The sequence below is a fragment of the Clytia hemisphaerica genome, unplaced genomic scaffold, assembly GCF_902728285.1.
Source record: "Clytia hemisphaerica strain Z4C2 unplaced genomic scaffold, Clytia hemisphaerica genome assembly, whole genome shotgun sequence".
Taxonomy (NCBI): domain Eukaryota; kingdom Metazoa; phylum Cnidaria; class Hydrozoa; order Leptothecata; family Clytiidae; genus Clytia; species Clytia hemisphaerica.
In genome coordinates, this window is record NW_027104356.1 from 1023006 (window position 1) to 1045965 (window position 22960).

At 36.2% G+C, this 22960-nt stretch overlaps 3 protein-coding genes across 3 annotated transcripts; 1 reads left to right on the forward strand and 2 right to left on the reverse strand.

Annotated features, from left to right (window-relative positions):
- Nucleotides 1–1866: 1866 nt before the first annotated feature.
- Nucleotides 1867–8382, forward strand: LOC136818283 (tumor necrosis factor receptor superfamily member 14-like). Its single transcript, XM_067074664.1, has 8 exons — nt 1867–1975; nt 3261–3335; nt 3627–3744; nt 3985–4097; nt 4373–4430; nt 5575–5718; nt 6163–6231; nt 6570–8382. The coding sequence occupies exons 1-8, from the start codon at nt 1922–1924 to the stop codon at nt 6896–6898; spliced, it is 960 nt and encodes a 319-aa protein (XP_066930765.1). The 5' UTR covers nt 1867–1921; the 3' UTR covers nt 6899–8382.
- On the reverse strand, nt 8362–10749 carry LOC136818282 (uncharacterized). The gene is made up of 2 exons (XM_067074663.1): nt 9445–10749; nt 8362–9056 (listed from the first exon to the last, which is right to left on the reverse strand). Exons 1-2 carry the CDS (start codon nt 10682–10684, stop codon nt 8452–8454), a joined length of 1845 nt encoding a protein of 614 aa, XP_066930764.1. The 5' UTR covers nt 10685–10749; the 3' UTR covers nt 8362–8451.
- A 443-nt stretch (nt 10750–11192) lies between these two features.
- Nucleotides 11193–21267, reverse strand: LOC136818312 (uncharacterized). Its single transcript, XM_067074694.1, has 13 exons — nt 21033–21267; nt 20669–20751; nt 19177–20156; nt 18021–18298; nt 17288–17426; nt 16620–16909; nt 16105–16221; nt 15406–15589; nt 14719–14972; nt 14248–14389; nt 13555–13661; nt 13258–13374; nt 11193–12761 (listed from the first exon to the last, which is right to left on the reverse strand). Exons 1-13 carry the CDS (start codon nt 21204–21206, stop codon nt 12489–12491), a joined length of 3138 nt encoding a protein of 1045 aa, XP_066930795.1. The 5' UTR covers nt 21207–21267; the 3' UTR covers nt 11193–12488.
- Between the last annotated feature and the right edge of the window lie 1693 nt (nt 21268–22960).

Sequence of the window (22960 nt, forward strand, 5' to 3'; positions counted from 1 at the left end):
AAAGAATCTTTACAAATATAAGGCATCCGCGTAGATATTGTTTTGAAAGTGATTTTGTGTGTGGACTTTCAAATGCAGGATAACCTTTTATTAAGGTACATAGATATTTTTCTTCTCCAAAATTTGTCTTTCTTCTAATCCCTCTAGTCACGTATCAATCACGAAATACGCCTGGGCAAAAAGTCTGTTTATTTTGATTAGTGGTTGTAAAAGGTACACAAAAGTTGTAGAACGTGGATTAAGAAAATGAGGAAACCCCTTGAAGTAACCTATCTGAAAATATGACCTCGTTAACAGCCTGTTTGCTTAGGTTTCCGGTACAGGTTACACGCTTTGTAAATTCAACCATGGTGCAGTCGATTTGACCAAACCGAAATCTTAAGGCTTGGTCCATTGTCCCAGGAACAAAAGTGAGATTTAACTTTTATTGGTAGAAAGAAAAATGGGGTGGAGACACGAGAAAGCGTTTCAGGTTGGTGGGATGGAGCATGATGCATTGCACCAACGTGAAAAAAAACTTCTCATGTCCCCAAGCTTTTAGAATCTCCAAATTGCGATATTGTGCATGTCGATTTCTTGGCTGTGATGTATCGCCCTCAGTGTAAAACATCTATCTGTATTTACCAGCAAAAAATAGGCAAAAACTTTTCAACTGGTCAGACTAATTATTGACTCTTTTTTTTGTACGTCCTAGTAAAAAAGTCGCAATAAAAATGTGGCGCGAGATGGTGGTTAATTTTGACGTAACTTTTGATTTTGTAGCCTATACTTGACGTCACGGCTTTTTTTCTACGCAGTAACTTCTATTCCACTTTGTGACTTTCTCGAAATTTTTGAGTCCGGGTTTTCGGACTCTAAACATTCGATTTTTTGACGTCACTTTAAACTTGCGAAGCTCTTGCAGTAGCGAAAATATCGAATTAGTGTCAAAGCACTTGAAAGGCTTCTATTTTTCCAGTATCATTAAAGTGGAACTCACTAAAAAAAATCCGATTTTTGGTGAGGTGCTCGCTAGTGATTTTGAGGCCATAGTAATATAGTTTCAGGCAACTGACGTTATTTCAATGTATATCTGAGAATCTATAAAAGTAGAAAATTCAGAAAAATTGTGTTTAGACTATAGCATAGGCTATCAGTGACTATAGACTGGCTGTTTGATAGAAATTGTGTAAATTTGATTTTTGCGGGAAGCGAAAGTATCTATTTCAAGGGTTTGTCTCTTTTGCTGAAATGTTCAAAATGAACCTGTCGATGCGATGCTACCCCTGTTTATTGTGGAATTTTAATCCTTTACAAGTCTGAGAAAATTTTTGCTTACTTCTGAGTAAATAACAGTGAGAAGGTCGTAATATAGAAAAATGATCGAGATTTATTTGTTAAGTTTCGTATTTTGACAGAAGATGCGTGTCTGAACATGAATTTCAATTACATTATGTAAACTGATGCTTTTAAAATTGTTTAACTCGAGGAATCACTTCAAGGTTTCTTGTTATAATGTTTGGAAGCTCTGTATAACATGTTCAGACGAATCTTTACTTGCTTTGAGTTGAATGAAATTTTGGATATGTTGAATTTTTTTTTGTGAATGGATTTTTTTCTCGACTGATTGAATCTTGTTACAAAGAAATATTTCAAGTTGTCACAAGAAAGATTTTTCACTATGTATCCACGTGCAGAAAACTTTTTTTTGATAACCCCGTTTGTCTGGTTTTTAGTTTTGGGGCTTAAAAATTCCTTGGAAGTAATTGGGAATTTAAGAAGATTTTATCCCGTGACTATGCAACAAAAAATTCTGTCAAAACTAATTCTTTGGCGTTGCATCATTCATGGGCCAAACTTTGATTCATACCCCTTTTTACCGTTTTAGAACACTAATTAAAATACAAATACAATCTATAAAAAAATATACAACAAAAGAATAATGGACCCGATCATTGTTTTCACTTTTCTTTTCACTTTATCACTGGTCACAAAGGTAAGAACAATTTCTTCATTTCTTCATTTCAAGGTCCATCAAAAAAGAGGGAGACTCAACTTCAGGAGAACTACGGTTAAATGGAATACTCTTTAAAAATTTGATTCCTCTGCATCAACCAATACCTTTTTCCATGTTACCCATGTATCCTTTTATAGCACCCCTGTCTCCCCATAACATCCCTGTCTTCTTTTAAATTCTTAAATTCTTAAATTGTACAGGGGCATATTCATGACACCACAAAACTGTTTTTCTAGATTTGCATAACCCTTCACAGCTCTTTGAGGTCCTAAATTGAACATACAGGGATAGGGCTACATTACCATTTATTGTTTATCAGGTCAAATCAAAAAATTAATATAGGAAATTTGGGAAGTGTCAGTATTGTCTGATTTCAATGTGATATTTACTCACCCTTCTGACTCTACAAATTTCTTGTTTGCCGATACCAAAGTCACGAGGATTATTTCGCGCCAAAAAGACATCATCGCTCTTACCCAGCCTCTTCAAACATCGATGGAGAGCTCAATACGGTAGTCTTATTGACAACTACTTTAGCTTATTTGGCTGACATGGTACTCTATGGCAGTGCTTTATCTTATTTGTTAATCAGGACACTCCACCGCGGTGTGTTTAAATGTGGCGATCTTTAATAGTAAAATAAATATCAACTGTGTTTTGAAGCTATGGTGTTTTTAGAAAATTCCTTCCTATTTTTCTGTCATCGAATTAAATCAGCTATATTGCTGCGGGTAGCACCGACGTACCAGTTATTTTAGTGGTAATTCGAATAAAATCACCAGCGTTTTCACAAGCAACCTTATGTTACAAACTGTAATGCTAAAGGGACACCTTTTGGGAACCTTTAGTTACTGGTCACTAATTTCTGTGCAAGCTTGTAAGATTTGCCCGCCTCTTTTAAGATGCCTTAACCCTTCATCCATCTTAGAAACATCAATATTTTGAAATGTTATGAAAAAGAAGCGCCAAAAACTCCTTGCCCAGTTAAAATAAACAAGATCTCAAACTACAACATGCTTCGACATGAAATCCATTAAAAATGCGCGGGAAAAATATTTCCGCTGTCTGTCTGTCATAAAGTGATATGTTGAAAAGACAAGACAAGATATTTTAATCAACTTCTCGTTTTACAAAATATGATTCTAATCTGTATGCTTAAATAGAATGATTTTGACATCAGTATATTGTACCCGCTTTCAAAGTCTTGTCCAAAAAAAATATTTCTGAATCTTCCCAAAGGCTTACTTTCTTTTTGTTATTGCAGGTTAACTCGAGTCCAGCCAAATTTTGTCACCCTGGGTACGAAGTTGGCGAAGATAATAAATGTCGCGCATGTCAGGTAGAATAGCCTCCGTACAATTTTGTTGTGCTTGAAGCACGCACTACATAATATAAAATACAATCGAACTTCTCGACTCTCGAATGTCTCGAACAACTCTTTTGTCCCTTCAATTCTCAAACCTTTTAAACGACTCTCGTTCCCCTCTTTAAGTTACAGAGAAGATAAGACCATCTTTTTTAGTCGTCAAAAAATATTTTTTTCATGATAGGTTCCTCGCTTTCACACTTTGAGGAAAAGAATGATGACAGTGCCGAACTTTTTGTCATCGAGTTCTTTTTCATTTTTTAGCCTGGATATTATTCCAAGAACGGGACTCGTTGCAAACCGTGCACAAAATGTCACAAGGGACAAACAGAAACACACAAATGTGAACCCTCGCGTAACACACTCTGTCTCTGTGGAAAAGGTACGTCACAATTTGTTACAGCCACAAAAGATAATGTAAAAACGTTGCTGGAACTTTAAAAGACTTTTTGAAAATTAGAAACGACTCAGATGCAATGGATAAGCAAACTAGATTGAAGTAGGAGACTACATTAACTTTCCTATTCTTTGTCAAAAACTTTTCTTAAAGATTCTAAGGCTTAGTTTTGGAAGCTAATCTAAAACACAATATAATTACGTTGTCATTTTGTCTTTCTAAAAGGTTTATACGAGCGAGATGGTATTTGCAAAGAATGCACTGATTGTCCAGCTGGAATGTTTCAAAAACGCGATTGTGGACACAACTTGAATCGACTTTGCGAAAGCTGTCCTCAGGTAAGAAGATGGTGCATTTTTCCTCATTGCTTTCGAATCTATTCGGATCTTTGACTTATGTGGATTAGAATGCTAATGTTAGTGCGATTGCCGGAGTTTTTCTTTTGATTTTATGTTACCATTCAGTATCTAGGATATCTAATTCACAACTTATAATGTGCTTGTTGAACAACCATTAAAAGAGTGCTCAATACTATTCGTAGAGCAAATCCAATAAAGTTATATTTCAAAAATCACCATGTAATTTCCAACTTAAAAATATTATCACGTTTCAGGGTCACTACACGAACCATACTAACACGAAGAAATGTATTCCCAAAGTTCATACCACTCGTAAGTTGAGAGTTATCAAGTTTCTTAAATCACGACTGTCCTGTACCACTCCAATGTTCTTCCTATTGCGAGAATGAAAAGGAATTTGTAATTCTAGCCATGAGGAATTAATTCTCACCGGGACAGAAAGACAGGAGTGTAAATATTAAGTGCTAGTTTAAATCCGATGATTCCAAGGTTTTGTTTTTCGAGACTCCTGTTAACTTCTAGATGGTGACTGGTCTTTTTCAATACTGGTTGCCACTGATAGGTCGGGTGGGACAAAGTTCTCTGAAACATTTATCTTAATTTGTAAATGATTTCAAAATTTTCCATTCTTGTTAACAACTTTGAAACACCTCGTCTTCTTGGCCCGGGGAGAATTTTCTTTTCCAATGGGGATATATTAATAAAGTTAACTAGCCGTATGCGCAGCGTCGCACGCTGCGTGTCCCAATCCAGTGAATCACTACACATCTAAAAAATTCTAACGGAAGAAAGATAGCCGCCGATCGATGATTTGATCTTGATTGTAGGAAAAAAGGAGAAAAAAGATAACATTGCATTGCAATTTGTAACCACAATTAAATAAATGACTTAGCAAAAGTATATTTTAGATCTTCTTAGCCATCATGGCTAGCCATCGTGGTTGGACATTCGAGGGTGACTTTGAAAGTTTTGAAAGTGATAGGGAGCCGCTATTGTAAACAGAAAGTTTTAAAGAGCATCTGAATAAGAATTCTTTAAATTGACAAAAAAAATTTTGGAAGAAGGTTGATTTTAACCCATCAAGCTCCAAACCTTGTGAATAGAAAATAGCATCTTAGGGTCTCAAAGTTAGTCTAGTGGTAGGAAATCTGCTTAAGGTGCAAAAATATGATGGTTCAACGCCATGAAGAGGAGGCTTTGTAGCGCTTTGTTAGATTTTCGAAAACTTTTCACAAAACGTTGTAAACACACACGTTTAAGCGTATTAATATATAGATTGCAAATTGGCATGGAAAACCACTTACTTTAAATAGGTGATTCCAAATGCTATTCTTTACAGTTCAGTGGTTTCCGAAATTGTTATGTTATTCCAATTTGGGATGAGACTCCGGTGTGGATTCTCAATAGAGATGAAATTTCTGGGTAACTTAAAATCCTCTTTCATTCCTTTGCACAGCAATCACACCGAAAGAATATCACTACCACACGTATGATTGGAAACTCATCATCAGTCTGGTAGCTTTGGTCAGCATCCTCTGTATCATCCTTGCTATTATCGTCTATTATGTTTTCCACAGGAAAAGAAGACAGAGGAATAGAGGTGAAGATAAAAGAAAAAAATTATTTCCGGCCGTATTGGTTATCACTGGAGCTCTTCTGCTGTTTCTAAGCGCTCTCGCTTTTGCTTTCTAGGGGTTCGAATTTACAGTTGGTCGTAGTATTTCTTAATTCTACGGCTTTTGCTCTGAGGATTTATTTTCAATTATGGATATTGGTCAATGGGCTTAAATTGTATGTATAAGCAGCGTTAGAAAATCATATTACAATTGACGCTCTCTAATTCGACATTCTACTATTTGATACACCCCATTAATCGATAATATCGATAATATCGATGTCACCGTCAACGATAAACTATCATAAACGACATTCTCTTATTCGATGAATATCCAATTCCCCTTCAAAATCGAATTAGAGAGTTTCCCTTATCAACTAAAACAACATTCAGAAAACCAATAACTGATCTCTATAATTTCTTCTGTAGTTATCACAAATCACGCGAACAACAATCACCAGTTTGAAGAAGAAATACCACTCAACTTCGAGATACCAGGTAAATACTTCATCACCCACTCAATTAGAACTCGCTTAGTCATTAAATGTAACTCGTGAATTTCCGAGTAACCCGATAAAATCTGAATAGAGTTAGTATTCTTTGAATAGAAGTCTTGATTTTGCAATTCATGATAGGTACCACTGCAATGACATCACGAAATTATGCAACTTTTCTGTTTTTTTTTTACTATGTTTAAGTGACGTATTGGGTGGAAAATTTTCAGAAGACTCTCTAGTGGTGTACATCATGAATAGTCACTTCCAAGAGATTTTACTTTAATGAGTTTGTACGTTACCTCAAGAGCTTTTGGCCTGACAAATGCTTTTCTTGTTTAGATCACGAAGAACGCCATCAGTTAATGGAGAACATCCCTTATTCCGTGTTCGAAGATCTAGCTATGAAACTAAATCCTGAAGAGCCCAACAATTGGCGTAAATTGGCATCACATCTAGGTTTTTCACTTGAAAGAATTAGAAACATTGCTTTAACGCCAAACCAGGCAACACAAGAACTATTGAACGAGTGGGTGATCAACCCCAACTCTACAGCTTTCGTGCTTCACAACATACTGACTTTTATGAATAGGCCTGACGCTGCAGCCATCTTAGAGCCACATCTCTACAGGGAAGATATGTTTAAAGAGGAGATGAACTCAACAGTATAGATGTTCAGAGTTTGAATGGAGAAGTTAAGACTGATGTTTGGGAAGACTTCGTTTATAATTTGGTACCTAGCTCGTATTACACTCTTTTTAATAAGAGATCTAGATCGATTCTCGTGTTTTATCATCGTTGGCAACATATTGGGTGTGCACCTCACCTCTCACTTTCTTAGTGGATCTTCTCTGGGAAAGAGCTCCGCGAGAATGCAAAAAAAAAATTTGCAAAATATTGGATTCGGAGTGAAACAAATGAATACGTAAAGTTGAACGACTGGGCTTTTTATAAAACGTTTCATATCAATGTATCTTGATAGTTTTGAACCAAAATCTTTTGTTTTTCTTGATAGTTTTGAACCGAAATCTTTTGTTTTTCGAAACTTTTTATAGGTTAAAGTGAAATTTTGTTTTATTTTGGATGTGTTTTGCAAAATAATTGTCAGCTGGGTCAGCAACGTTTTCTTCAATCAATAAATCTTTGTCCGGAAAGTGGAATCTTTGTCCGGAAAGTGGAATCTTTGTCCGGAAAGTGGAATCTTTGTCCGGGGAGTGGAATCTTTGTCCGGAAAGTGGAATCTTTGTCCGGGGAGTGGAATCTTTGTCCGGAAAGTGGAATCTAAGCTGAAAGGACTGTATAATTTAAATGAGGCAAGTGCTGATTGTGACGTAATGGTCTATAGTTACACAATTATTATATGCGAGGACACACAGTTTTAGCGAAATGCATTAAGTTAGTTTACTTTACTTTTTACTTTATCTTTGAGTGATCTTTTTCGTTTATTTGGATCTTTTTCGTTTATGTTTGAACCTGTTCAAAACGATCAAATCAATGACCATTAACAAACTGCTCTTGACGAAGTGGTAATTTTAAACGTTCCTAATTGTACGTAAAGCTATGAAAGTACAGCTGACGCTCCCTAATCCGACTTTCGAGGGCAATTAGATTTTCATCGAATAAGGGAGCGTATCGAAAAGTAGAGCGTCGTTTACGAGAGTTTCTTGTTGACAGTGAATTTCGATATTATCGAATAATAGAACGTCGAATTAGAGAGCGTCAATTGTACTAACTTTACAACACAAACCAATTTTAATATCGCTTCATCGAAAGGTATATAAAAATGTTGGGCTAAGAACCAAAAGTGTATTTTGAGACAGCCAACCACTCCTCAATCACGAATCTTTTCAAATTTGCAAGCTCATTGTTTGAATATGCAAGGTGAAAAATTTTAGTTCAGTTTTTAGTTATTTTTAAGAGAAATTCACAAAGTTTATAAATTTCTCTTTTTTTTGCAAGCAATGTAGATATTGAAAACACAGAACATTATTATAACATGCTACGTACTAATTACGTTATACGTGCGTAGTAAGCTCTTCTTATAATATATAAATTATATATGGATTACATAGTGTATTATATTATTTTTCTTACATTTTTTTGCGATGCTACCCCCTACTGAAAAAGTAGTAATAAAATTTTTCGTGTTAATGAACTCGTTTTGTTTGTCCTCTTTGTTGTCCTTATTGAATTTACTGTTACTCGCCGCCCATAACGCCATCTATTACGCCCAAGGATGTTGGAATTGAATGTTTCCATCTGCCAAATATTGGTTCAAACAAAGATGATGTCCTTCAACAGGGCAATCCTCAAAACGAGGCTTTGTGACGTAATCTCCCCAACTGTTGTAGCCTCGATTAGAACCGCCATCCATCCAATGTTTAGCGTGTTTCAATACGTCATAACCATAATGCGAACGGGCGTATAATCCAGGATTAGGGCGGTTTGGAGACCAGTGATCTCTCATATGAACTTTAGTGTCTTCACCGATTATTCGGTTTGGCGGAAAAACGTTTTTATAGAACGGGTGTAAATTCCACGGCTGATAGAAATCGCCTATTAAGACATACTCTCCCCATGCTTCCAATCTCCAAGTGTTGCCCCTGACTCCGATATAACCACATGTCCACTTCGGAGAATCGCCGATTAATCCGTTTGACGCACTCGCATTCTTCAAGCATGGTTTGTCGATGTCTGTTTTGAAATGCATTCCTTTGAGCCCGAACTCGTTCTCGTGTTTTAAGAGATCAGTGAAATTGGACGCTCGGAAAGCGAAATCTTGGTCGAGGTCCCATGGGAGAGTATCATCCAATTTTGTGGCAGCCATCCCTAGAAAAATAGAAATTAATCATTCTATAGAAAACTTACTAAACTGTGATGTACTTTTGAAAAGGCGTGCCCTTTTCCCAACCAGAGCGATTATATTTCTACTTGTGGTAGTGTGATAAGCATGGGCAACTTGGCATGAGTTTTGCATCTTCCCTTGTTCTAGCGAACAAACAATTAGAAAGAAATTCAGCAATCTAAGGCAAAGAAACATCAACCTCATTAGTTTCGAGCTCAGGATTTGGTTAATAGTGCTCTTTCGACTGTGTCACTACACCGTAAACTTGTGAATAATCCGGTGATTCGAACCCAGTTTATTTTGATGAAAGATAAGAGGCTAAATGTGGTCAAGGTTTTGTTTGAACGGTGCTTTGTAAAGGAAGATACTCACCAGACCCGTCTTCATTTGTGTAGCCATAGCCCAATTTATCGAACAACTTGTAAGTATCCATCAACATATGATGCAATGACCTCATACACGCTCGTGGTTTCAACATATTACTTTTAGTTCCACCACAATCACTTTTCGCTTCAACATACGTGAACTCAAAATGTGTTTTTTCATAATTTTCGTGCGTGGCAATAATTTCAGAGATCTGATTTCTGAAAGAGAATATCAACCATTCCATGCGAACTAAATCACGAAAATCGCTCGAATTCTCCATATGAAAAATACTTTGAAAATGAACTTTCATTATTTTTCGTTCGTTATTCAGTTTGAAAATTAACTCTGGGTAAAGTAGTTTATCAAGACAGTTAGTTTGAACGCTCTTTTGTAGAAAATTTACAAGAAAATCTCGCTCCAGAGCTAAAGGTCCATCCACATTATCGCACTGTATCAAACCTCTACCAAACCCAACATCTCCACCAAATTCCGCTTTATATTGACTCCATATTAATTTGGTTTGATGACAACCAGTACTCCACAAACCATCCAGGTAGGCAATTGAACCGGAAAGAACATCAACCGTCCTGTATAACAACGGGGATAAAAAGTCCTTGAAACTGAAATTTTGGTCGATTTTTCGTAGTTTGCGTGCTAAGAAGATGAATTTCGTTTTGACTTTACGGATCAGCTTTAGGAGTGTCTTAGCAGTCGTTTCCATCTTATCTGGTTTGAAAACCACAAATCTGAAAGATGGAAGAACCTTTCTAATATCTTTCAAAGTTGAAGAGTAAAGTTCATAGTCTTTCTGCTTCAATCCAAGCAAAATGATCATTGCTTTCCAGCTTGGGTTATGTTTAAGATCCATTAATATTGTGGTCAAATTTTCAATTTCGTTCACTGCATTTAAAATAACGGTTACATTATCAACTGAATTGCGAATTGCAAAATGACCTACATTGAGCCGACTCAATCGCGTGGTAACCACATTGGCCAATCTTCGAATGTTCGAGTGTCGCTCAAACCTTTGAGCTCGCGAGATGTGTTTCAAAAACAGATGAATTTCCTTTGTATAACAAGTCTGTGTTCCATTGTCATTGCGATCAATAATGCGTGACCAGTCTTTCTGGTAGAACGGTAAAAACTGCACACCGCTTTTACGTTTCAAAAGCAGAACAATCTCGAAAAAAGCAATACTTAAAAACATAAGTAATACGAAATGTTTTTTTTTCCAAGAAAATCTCATCTTTTTGTTTCGCTTCTTCTTCCTTGTCCTTGCCACATGAACATATAAAATGACAACACTCAAACATAAACATGACAAATAGACGGATAATATTTAATCAAAAGTAGCAATTATAAGCCTTTAGTAAACGAAAAGGAAGTTACTTTGAATTGTAACAATTAAGCGATAAATTACCGCTATAATTGGCTGTAACAAAATTCTTTTAGGTCGAACGACCGATACTAGATCACCAAAGTCTACACACCATTGAGTTTCAAGCCCGAAGGGCTTGAGGCGAGACTCCTGGATGGGAAATGAAACCACTTATTTTCCATCCAGAACGTCCGTGCCTAGTTTTCACACAAACGCTGGATTGAAACTAAAATCTATCGCTAGATTTCAAAAAATGTAGTCCTCCAAAACAAAGGAGCCGCTATTTCTCTTGCCTGATGAGAAGGGTTAAAGTTTCGCCCTAGCCCTTCGCGCTTGAAACTCAATGCTACACACCAAATCAATTGAACACAAAAAATTCTTAATTTCAAATTTCCATTCTTCATATTAAAACCTCATTAATTAATTTAACAGGTATAAAAATATAACATTACGTCATTTTAATATAATTATTTTATGTAAAATACCTTGACCAGAACTGTCCATGCCCTGTTCATGAAATGAAAATGCCAAACTCCAAATACTGGTCGTTTTCAGGGAGATATCTAGGTTACTGGCATCCACTAACGGATTCTTGCTCCTTTAGAGGTCTATCTAGACTAAGAGATATTGAATTATTTTTATTATGAAATAAGGTGACACCTCTACATTTAAAACATTATAAACAAAAAACCAGTAATTGTTGTTAAAACCTTTTTAATCGCTACCACAATATAATCATCAATAAATAAACTTGTCCGGAATTCGATTAACAAGACAAAAAGCGGTCATTTTTTCACGGACACTTTTAAAGTCTATAAACAATAAAACATTACAGTATAAAATACAACTCAAACCTTCTTATTTACACATTTTTGTTATATATTAAAAAGATTTTATGATTCAAAAAATATATTAACTGGCAAAATAAATTTATCAGAAAAAGACCAGATGGTCCACGGTAGTAAATCATGATCTTCAAGATCAATAGCCAAAGCCACAGCCAGACAAATTCAGTAGCTTGAAGGAACTATAATGCAGGTAATTTCTTCAGTTTAATCAAGCCTATTTTTGTTACATTCACCATACTATATTCCTAGCAAAAGGACATGTTTTCTTCGCAATAAACCTATCAACTCTTGCTTCGAAAAAAGCAAAAAATGGGTTGGATGCGAGTTCGCCAGGGTCAGGTGACACCAAATGTATGAATTAGCACAGCCCTGTAAAAGTGACCCGGTAAGATCCGCCCCGGTGGAGAACCCAGTGAAAATATTGCATTGGGTTATTGAGTGAACCCGGTCAAAATATATTGAGGTTCTCTACCCCAGTCAAAAATCGACAAAATACACATTAGTGAATTTTAGGAAAACCAGACTCGCAACTGTTGAAATGACAATTATTAAGTTAAAATTTCTCACCTACTGAGATTTTTAGATTTTAAATTCAAACCCTGTGGAATTGATTTTCCGTTGGATTTCAATTCTTCACCGGGTCATTAATACAGGGGTGTATTAATTACACTGATAGAATTTAAGAACTCTGTCACTTGACGTCATCTTACCCTCAAAGCTCTTAACCCATTCCTCTCGTGAAGTGTAGGTTGCTAGGTGTATTGAAACGAAAGTCAAGGTAGTTAGGGAACTAACTTCATCAGTATAAAGGATCTGGCATTTATTTACGAGCCTCCACCATTGGTCGGTTCATCGTTCACCAGGCTTCCATCGCGACTGATTGGTGGGAGAACAATGGGACTCCCCTCACGTGGTTTCTCTCGGCTGCCGGTAAAAGATTTATTCAATAATGGGCTTGGCGTTCGTTGTTTCTCACGTGCTAACCCACTAACCGGTGATGGGCTACCATTTTGAATTGGTGTAACAGGAATCTTTTCGGTCACGTGGCCATTGGCGGATAAGGCGCGACTCTCATCTCGCGATTGTAGCTCTGACTCCTGCAAGGGAAGAAAATTCATTTAACTGGTTATCTTTTCCTTCAAAATCTGACCTTCTATTGAATGCTTGGATAATAAAACCAAACATAAATTAAAGACAAGTACATATTCTAAAATGAAATTAATTTTTCAAAGCAAAATCCACGAATACATTTTTATGGCATGTTACGCAATTTTTCATTCAATTAAGCTGAATAGCGCATCGCGCTGAATCTAAAAATAGATTTTATTTTTGACATAATCATTACTCTCTATGTATTTGTACGAGTTCCAATCCCATCAACCTTTGCGTTAATCTCTTTTGCACGTTAATTGCATCATTTGACAAAAGATATATAACAACTTGCACGTATTTTTAATTGAGCCGCATTGAATTGTGGGATTGCAACTCGTACAAATGTCAAAAAAAGTGAAAAGTAATAATTATGACGTATGCGTCGCGGAGCGCTATTATCGAGGTTAGAACTTATCGTGTTGTGTGATGATCACCACCTACCTTGTGTTGCGAGGGTATAGTTGCGGAATGCGTGTAGCGTTGTTTATATTTGTTGTTGTTATTCAGTCGATTGTTGCTCAAACTTGCTCGTTTCGGTGCCGGCTGTGTGAACGGACCCTGTTGTGAAGATAGTGAAGAAATTGAGTAAGTTTGATGAAATTAGAGTAAATCTATATGGAAAGGTATAACCCTGGGAACAAGTCTAGATCATTTTTGTTTGCAAGTATACAGCAGAAGTCATACATGGAGCAGGAGTGCTTCCAGTGCTTCTTTACAACAAGGAACAAAACAACATACCGGTTTGAAGCGTCCACGATAGATCTGACCATCTTTACCGACAACGCAATCAATGACTGAGAAATCTTGTTGTTCAAGCGAGCTTCGTTCTACCGCATCCACGAATTCTATACAAAGATAAGATATATGAAAATAGATAAGAAACGGTGTGAAGGCCCAGCGTTGAAACATTGGTATTTCTTATGTGTTCTCGATTACCGTTGATCGAGTGTAAAACGTACTATTAATTATTGATAATCCGTACTGATTGATACAATGTGCCGTTTCTTCTAAAATAATCTTGAATGAAAACTCACAAACAGCACCACGGACATAAACATGCTAATGAAAGGCCCGATGTTGGTCCAACAAATATATGTAAAAAAAAAGAACTTTTTGTAAACATTTTAGACCATAAACTTGAAGGGGAGTGAGAGCCGGTCTTGACAGGAACTATTTAAGTAAACCCTCACAGTGAGTTTGAGAAAGGACACCGAAATACAAGGGGGAACAAGGTGTAGTGCGACAACTCCAGACTTTAAGTCCAGCTTCCTTCCGCCTTTCATTGAAACCTCAGTACACATGTGATTTAAATTGAAAAAATTCAATAATCGAAAGAAGAGCAGTGTGCATATCCCGAAGAGTAGGGGGAGGGGGTTTACGCTCGAAACGAAAGAAAATATCAAAACAGAGGTAGCCTAGGCTTGCTCATACCATTTGAATATTGTTGTTGATTCTTTTGATTTCTTAATGTCGTCGAGTTGAATGTGGTGTGTTGTCCGCCACACTGTCGGCCGTTCGACCGCTCGTAGGGTTGTTGTGGTTGTGGCTGTTGTGATTTTTTGTTGTTTCGTAGCTGTGAAGAAAAGAAAGGAAGTGCATGGTCATGAAATTTTAGCAGAATTAAGCTTTCGACCGTGTGATCAAAACGCACAAGTAGTCCGTAAAGAATGGCACAAATGGATCAAAAATGTAATCCATCTTTTTTTTCGATAAAAAATTGGAAGCATCGGCGTAAGAAAATTTGCGATCGAAGTAGAGGGCGAACCGAATACTCCTACTGAATCACAGTAACATTCCTAGATTAACTGACCATTCTTATGAGAAGATCCCCTTCTTGAAAGGTCTTATTCTATTAAGTTTTAGTAAAGTAAAAAATAAACAAAAGAAAGAAAAGAAACTTACACTTTCCAAATCGTAAGACGTATAGGGACCCATCGATTTTTTGGCGGGAAAATTATGCGGAACTGAACCCATCACCCCTCGCATCGAAATATCGACAGGTCGATCACATGATATACAATTGTAAAGAAGCGACATCGGCTTCCGTAACCCTGCTGCATTACGTAATTGAAGCATAATGGTGTCATCTTCATTTGTGACGTCATCGTGCTGATGAAGAGTAGTACGCGATTTTTGAATTTCTTTCAAACGATCCTCTAAAAGAAACATATAAAAGGATTATCATATTTTAACTTAAACTACGTAAGCCTCTTTTAAGAGCGGAAAATACTTGTAGGAAAGTGAAATAGTAAAGGAAATTTTCCCTGATTCTCCAATGGAGATAAAGTGAGATTATGTGATCCGATTTTCAACGCGAGGAACGGAAAATGTGATAGGCTAGCGAGTTTCAAACCAAACACGTTTCGTCTTCGTTTACGTATCAGTGTTTTTTGGCGATGGAGACAGCTAGCTTTGCTTTGTCTAGATTCTGAGTGGTAGTAAACCAGCACTACCGCACTCGATAGGGTCGGAGCTCTAGGATCTTCCAGATCGTTTCAGTCACTCTACTGTCCACGAAAGGTTATATACACAACATTGCTAGTGCAATTCAATTCGGAGAACAAAAATTCAGAAATAAATTAATTATACCCATGAATTTCTTCAACTTCTTTTCAGCCTCAGAGTCCATTTTGGAATCGAGATCAGAATGTAATTTATCGAGGGCGTTACTGAGGGTGTTTTCTTTCTCCACAAATTGATCAAGGCGTTGGAGGGCGTTCTGAAGAGCTTGTTCCAACAGTTGATAACGTTCATCAAATGTGCTGATGTTCACCTTCAGGGAGAATCGTGAATAAAAGTTGGTAAATTGCATGATTAATACCTAGGAACTAGCCGTCACCGGGAAAAGCTGAACGCATCATCAAGTCCTTTGGATAGTAAATGAGCGAAAACTTTGGATTGATAATCCTGATAAGCCCAAAAACGAAAGATTACCCTTCAAAATATTGCAAATTTAGCATTTTGCAAGGGTACTTGTATTATCTTTGTAAAAGTTAGAAGCAGACAATTACGAAATGTGATTTAGGTTACGAGAAGTATGACACGTGACATTTCAAAAGAATAAAGTTCACTAGTTTATTGTTTGAATTGAAATAGGAAGTGGAGTTGAGATACTCTTAGGTAGCTAATAAATACCTCCTTGTTAATATCTAGAGGCACAATTTTCAACCCCCTGGCAATTTGGTCTTCACCGTATATAAGATTTGAAGATAAGATTTCAATCCTTAATTATATCCCCTCGTTTATAAAGCACGTGAGAGATAACGCCAAAAAAAAATTCCGACCCACCTTGCTATCCAGAGCTTGTTTGTCCGCGTTGACATTGATGCTGGAATCGGTATCTTGCTTGTCTGCTTTGTTGTTCTGTAGTTTCTCGATATATCCGTACAATGCATCAATGTGTTGCTGGATAAAGAAGGGGAGAGAGAGGTCAACTTTTATTTTCTTATCAGTAGACATTCTGGTATTTATAACGTCCAAATAAATAATTCTAAAAAATTTTCTTAACTTTGATCCATACAAATTTCACCCAGCTTATCGAACCTGATTGTAAGCTTCCAGAGATTTTCCTTGCTTTGAAAAAGTACCTTTGTTGTACTCTTCGAGAAGGCCAATCCTACACCATAAAGAAAAAGGCCAAAAGGTTTAATAGAATCTTCAACCTTTTTCAAGTTTTAAATCCAGCGCTCTCCTTGATTTGCACGTGACATATTTTTCAACAACTGGCTCATTATTTACTTTCAATCCAGCGTGTGCGTGAAAACCACACGGGCCACTCGCTTCAGATGGGAAATAAGTGGTACCTGTTTCCTATTGAATTCATCCTTGGTATCATCCAGCATGTTGGCTAATTGTCCAGCCAGACTCACTTGTTCCTCCTGTAATGTAATCAAATGATTGTGGAGAGTCTCCAACATCGTGTTTTGTTGTGTAGCCTCACCGTTCACTTGTGGTTCACTTGGCGCATGCGTCGTGTTGTTGTTGTTATGTTGAAGTTTTTTCAACAAGTTTGTTTCAGCTTGCAACGCTGAAATTTGTTGACGGTTTTGTTGAGCAAGATGTTGAATTGCAGCCACTACTGATGTGTCAAAAGCTGGAAAGATATAAAAAAATTAGTGAACATAGAATATCAATAGAATGCATAGCATCAAAAAAAAATTTTCTTCTAAATTGCTACAAAACAAAGTCATTTTAGAGAGCTACCGTTGGCATATCGATCTAATTGAAGCTTCTCTCATCGGGTCTTATTGTAAATATGAATATTTTCCAGAAGTATAGGTTTTCTTTGGAAAGGACAACGTATGAAAAGATCATGCAGACTATTAAGATTTCCTTCGGCTTCTTCTTTTTAGAGGGGAATCACCATTTTACTCTTTCGAATGAGATTCGAAAAACGTAGGTGAGAATAAGCATTCTCCTTCGCAAATCTATTTCCAATCACGATCTGCAACAATACAAGTTAGGTACAAACCTGGAACAGAGTTGGCGTTTTTATCATTAGTTTCATTCTCCCTCGATTTGGTTGTATTGATGAGGTTTTGAAGCATGGTTTCCAGTCTTTGTTGAGCTTCTTTCAAATTGTTTAGTTCTTCTTCGAAATTTCTCAAGTCCTTTTTAAGTGGAAAAGAATACGAGAGAATAATTCGCTAAGAAAGTCTTTTTCTTACGAAAAGAAATTTCGACCAGAAGATCTTTCATCTACTAAAGTAAAGTTACTGAAATTGCACGTTTACTTTTTACTTAGTAGCATTTTTAATTTCAACCACCACTAGCAAATTAGTCAAAAATTATACTCATGGTGTGACGGCTTAGAAATGGATGATTAAAGTCGACCGGCTAGTTCTTCACTACATGTTTTGTTTTATAAGCATATAAAAATCAGAGACGCTTAGGTCGAAAGCTTAATAAGGCTGAAAAATGCTTGAAGGATGCTTATATCCTAATACTTAATACTGCTTATATACTGCTATACTACTATAATACTGCTTATATCCATACTACAAAGTAGCTTATACTTTTTTCATAGGCTCGAAGTAATGTTTAGCATATGCTTAATTTTTCCCCATATCTGAGCCTAGATATGCTTACAAGTGCAATGCTTATAAAAAAAACATGTAGTTGATGAACCAATGACCTTTAACTATTATGGAAAGAATTAACAAATTGATGAGCCAGGCAGAAACAAGAAAGCGAGAAGTGCAAACCTTATTCTCTATAGTAGCATCAGTTTTTTCCTCAGAAGTCTCATCCTTCTTGTTGTCGATGGCGGAATTCATAACATCAATTTGTTTCTCTCCAATCTCTTTCACCGACGCATTCAAGTTTTCTAATGCTTCCTTGAGATTCTTTATTTCGTCATCAAAAGCGTGCTGGTTTGTCGAGTTTTCTTTCAATTTGTTGATCAAGTCTTCAATGTGTTGCTTGTGATTGTCATTCGAATCGTTTTGTAGGTTCTTCAACATATCGAGTTCAGACCTAATATCTAAAACGGCATACAATCAGGCACGACGCAACGGGGGGGTACGGCAGGTACGCGGCCGCCCCGCCGTACCAGATTTTCACAAAAATACCCGAAGTTTTCCTCTTCGTCGGTCAAATCGCTATAAAATCGCTTAAATTTCCTCATTCGCCGTACCAGATCTAAAAAGCTTCCGTCGTGCCTGACAATTCATAATATTCGTGACACAATGTTTTCTACGGAAATACCCCGGTTTTAGCCAGTAGTGGCACTTTTAAACCAGATAAAAGTTGTATAGAATTTGCCACCACTGGCAAAAACCGGGGCCTTTCCGTAGAAAACATTACGTCATAAATATCATGAATTGCATAACAGCATATCAGAATGATATGATACATACAAACCCTAATTTCAATCTTTGTAGTTCGAACCAATTAGAGTTAATTAGAGCTTTAATGGCAATTTTAGGTATTCGAAAAGGTAAGTAAACTAATCAATAACCTTCAAAAATTTACTATAATTTTATCGTCTAAACATTCAAAAGAGGTGAAATCACTGACCTTTATATATCCCTGGACCAAGCAATATCCGCCATCTTTGATTCGAGTTTTTTTGGAATTGGTACCCGAGAATAAGCCATTGCAATGTTAAAAATTAACGTCTAACGCCGCTACATCACCAAAAGAATTTGAGAAAAAGTAGACCTAGCGTTCTCGATGCATTTACACCGCTATCGAGTAGTGCCGCCATTAGTGTACCACTTTTCAAAAAACTCCGATCAAAGATTTTGCTTGACTGGGACTGAGAAGCTTGGTCCAGGGTATATAAAGGTCAGTGGGTGAAATTGCCCCGGCATCCGAAATGGGTATGCCCCCTTTTTGACGGATAATAAATCAACAAACCTTTTAGACTGTGTACATTATCCGCCAGATCTTTCAGATCACTCAATTTCCTCAAATCTTCAATTTCTCTGGCCATCTTCTTCAAATCATCCATACTGTCAATCAACTCTTTCATTTCTGCATTGTCCAAATTCGACATTCCTTCTTTCAATTTTGCAATCTCTTTTTGGATTGATTCAAGTTCATTGCTCATTTTCTCCTGGTGATCGGAAAATTTGTTGTCCAACTCAATCAGATCTTTTTGCTCACTCTTTTTACTTAATTTGTTGGATAGTGCATCAATCTGTTTCTGCAATCTTTCAATATCCTCCACATTTGATTGCGAAGCTCCAGCATTAGTTTCAACAATCTGGGTATTGTCATTCGTATTTTTCTCTTGACCAAGCTTTGAAAATTTCTTTCTTAAATCAGCAATATCAATTACATTCTTATCAATCAGACCTTTATTTTCATTTCCGAGTTTCCTATTCTCAACACATTGTTGCCCATTCGAAGCAACACCCTCTTTATTTATCTCGACACCAGTTTTCAATTTCGCAAACTCCTCTCTCAAATCTTTAAAGTCTTTTGTCAATCTATCGACATTCTGTTCAAACTGGTCTTGCTTCTCACCAAGTTTCTTATTCTCAACATCTAATGTTTTCGCAAGATCTGTCAAATCATTTTTCAAATCTCCTTCTTGTGAATTGGCGCCCGATGCGGGTTCATCCCCTTTCGTAGAAATCACTTCGTTCATTAAAGAAAATAGTTTATCAATAGCTTCCTCTGCGGATTCTAAACGTTTCTTCGTCTTCAGATTCTGCCAGGAAGGACCAAGTGAATCAAGAGAGTTGACCCGTTCTTTGCGACCATCACCAGAGCTGGATTCATCCTCATCTTTACCAAGAATCTTTTCGTTCGAAGCGAAGTTGGAATAAGAATTTAAATCGTTCTCTAATGAGTTGATACGATCCTCCAAACTTTTTTGTGATGCAAGTAAACTGAAACAAAGATTGTATTCAATATAACAATTACAAGTACTTCTGAAATCTTCCAGGGCGTAAAGTAACCAAACAGACAGGCAGACAGGCAGATAAACATTATTATACCAACAAAAAGGAAACAATACCAAATTCTAAAGCTAAACTGTACAATATGACAGCTTCAGTAAAAACAAGATAAAACTTAATCCAAAAATTGATTATGCCATGGATCTATGTGGAGTCAGATCAGAAACAACAAAATTTTCATTTTTTTTGAAAAACTAATATTTCACTTCACAACAAAGGCATCGTCAGAGTGATAGTAATACTGTAAATAAAAATCCAGAAATGAACTCGGGTTTGAAAGCCTTTAGAGACTTGAATTTGTTCCGCTAGTTGATTAATGATTTTTCTAGAAATTTGTTCAACATTTACAGTGTATTACTTATCTTGTTTTTACTGAAGCTGTCATATATGGTCAAAGTTTATGAAAATAAGAATCGCATCACAGGAAGACTGTGGAAACCAACCTGTCGATTTGTTCTTTTGAAGAACCTTTGGAGAGAGAATCTTTTCTGTATAAGTTTATACCACTGTCCTTCTCATCCACACTCTAAAGAAATAAAAACATAAATAACGAAATTACATTTCCCAGTTCTGTTTTTCAGATGAAGATGCCAAATAATGAGATTTTCCGTTGATAATGAATATTGCAGGCGATTTATGAAATTCAAATAATAGGAGATTTGTATGCTAAAGTTATTGAGTGAGTAAAATAAAGTCACACCAACAGTCACGGTTATCATCTAACATCCAAACGAAGACAGACATAGATAGATGCTAGAGAATCATATGGTCGAGTTGAAGATTGGTCTTCTCGATATAAATACAAACCTTGATGGTAGACGAGTTTTTTCGCACTTTATTTTCTTCGTTTGAAGGTCCATGAGATGTCGAATTAATCAATCCAAGTAACAAAGTACGCAAATGACTGAAATTGACGGCTCCGGCTTCAGTAGGCGTTAAAGCCAAATCTAATGTTTTCAAGAGGTGGTCTTGTGTGCTCATTGTAGTTCATTCATTTCGTTATATTGTGTTTTTTCTTTCAAATAATTTTTTTACTGGCATCTGAAACGAAAGAAATACTCTTTTTGCAGGTAGTTCATAAAATATTGCCTTAAAAAGACCCAGAAAGAGGAAATCTCGATGCTTAGAGACACTATTTTAACTTTTTGTTGATCTTACAGAGACCTGGGAGGTCAAAAAACCGACACTTCCCGTCCGCACATACCCAACATCAATATTTTATCTAAGTAAACCAACCTCTCCCACCGGGATTGGTACTTTTAACAATGAAAGAAATTTTGAACTTTTTTTATCGTATCGTTAAAAATAGGAAATTAGAAATCGGATCTCAAAATAACAGAGAAAACAGGGGGGGGGGGTACAAACTTGATTTTTTACTAAAATTTTGTTTAGTACCACCCACCCATATTTAGTACCGGGTACTACTTCATTTTTGCTGTAAAAAATAGGGACACCACAGATTAGACCAAGAGAGGGGTACTATTGTTACTTTTTCAGACTGAAAATTGACAGTTAGTTCAAGCAAACTCCATCATGATGGAGTCAGAAGCTTTTGTCCTTTGATTTTCATCACACACTTCTTGACCATTTTGGAAGTTTTGTCTTCAAAAAAATCGAAAAATTTCTCAAAAGAGTAAAAAAAATTTGTCGATTAAAAAAATTTCAAATCAAAAAAATTAATATTTGTTATTGAAAAACAGCAAAATTCTGTGAAAAAGTACCAAATAGTATCCTGTAGAAGAGTGAAGAGTGAAAAATACACACCCCACCCCCAAAGTAGTACCGGGTACTAACTTTTTTGAAATGCAAAAATAGACACCACCACCTGGCTATAAGTCAGTACCCTGTGTCTGTACTCCCCTCTGGAGAAAAGAAAAACCAAGAAAGTTGAGAAAATCACAACAGTTGAAAATGATTAATGCTGGATTAAAGACAAACCAAATCCAAAAAAATAATTCCTTTCCAACAAAAAATTCTGATTGCAAATGAAGCTCTGAAAAATTTTACAGAATAATATACAAAAAAAGTAACCTCCAATGTCGGTTTGACAAATTTCAGTCCACAAGACAAAAATAGACAAAAATATCGCTTTCTAAATGAGGTATTCTACTTTAGACCAAACTGACAAAGACAAAGAGAGAGAGATAGATAAAGTGTATTATAAACAGAATAAATCTTTAACATGAAACTCGAATTTCAGCCATCTTATGTTGTTCCAAACTAAGTCGTTGTCATGGTACCCATAGTAATAAGATACACTTGCTTTAAAAGTCTTTTGCATGAAAAAAGGGGAAGTTATATTTGAAGAGAGAATAGGTCAATTTACACTTTATTGTTGATTTAAACACTAAAACTTTTTGTGATATTTTTGTTCGTTCTATAATCAAAACTTTTTATTACTACGAAATAAAAATGAAGAAGAAGAAGAAATATTTCAACTCAAAAATCAACATTATCCCAACTGAGAAAAGTGAACTTTGTGATACTGAAACACATGATATTGATAATAAAATAAGGCACCAGCTCATCTTATAATCACCCATGATGAGCTCTCGACAGTCGTCAGTTTTTCACCAATCTTATTTTTTTAACGAATCTCTTGAGAGGAAAAAGTAAGCAGAGGAAGCAAAATAAATATTATGGAAAATACATTATCTTATTGAGACAGTCTCATTAATTTTTCATTTGAAATCGTAGTAACAGCCCTTTAATTGCTGGTTTTTTTTCAGTCCAAT

What these genes read in the sequence shown, in the direction of transcription:
- LOC136818282 (XM_067074663.1), bottom strand. Translation starts at nt 10,684, where the DNA reads ATGAGATTTTCTTGGAAAAAAAAACATTTCGTATTACTTATGTTTTTA. An exon ending in CACAAATGAAGACGGGTCTG is followed by an intron (nt 9,057 to 9,444) that starts GTGAGTATCTTC and finishes CTATTTTTCTAG; the next exon opens with GGATGGCTGCCACAAAATTG.
- LOC136818312 (XM_067074694.1), bottom strand. Translation starts at nt 21,206, where the DNA reads ATGAGCACACAAGACCACCTCTTGAAAACATTAGATTTGGCTTTAACG. An exon ending in TAATGTACACAGTCTAAAAG is followed by an intron (nt 18,299 to 19,176) that starts GTTTGTTGATTT and finishes ATGCCGTTTTAG; the next exon opens with ATATTAGGTCTGAACTCGAT. An exon ending in AAACGCCAACTCTGTTCCAG is followed by an intron (nt 16,910 to 17,287) that starts GTTTGTACCTAA and finishes ATATCTTTCCAG; the next exon opens with CTTTTGACACATCAGTAGTG.
- LOC136818283 (XM_067074664.1), top strand. Translation starts at nt 1,922, where the DNA reads ATGGACCCGATCATTGTTTTCACTTTTCTTTTCACTTTATCACTGGTC. An exon ending in CTTTATCACTGGTCACAAAG is followed by an intron (nt 1,976 to 3,260) that starts GTAAGAACAATT and finishes TTGTTATTGCAG; the next exon opens with GTTAACTCGAGTCCAGCCAA. An exon ending in ATAAATGTCGCGCATGTCAG is followed by an intron (nt 3,336 to 3,626) that starts GTAGAATAGCCT and finishes TTCATTTTTTAG; the next exon opens with CCTGGATATTATTCCAAGAA.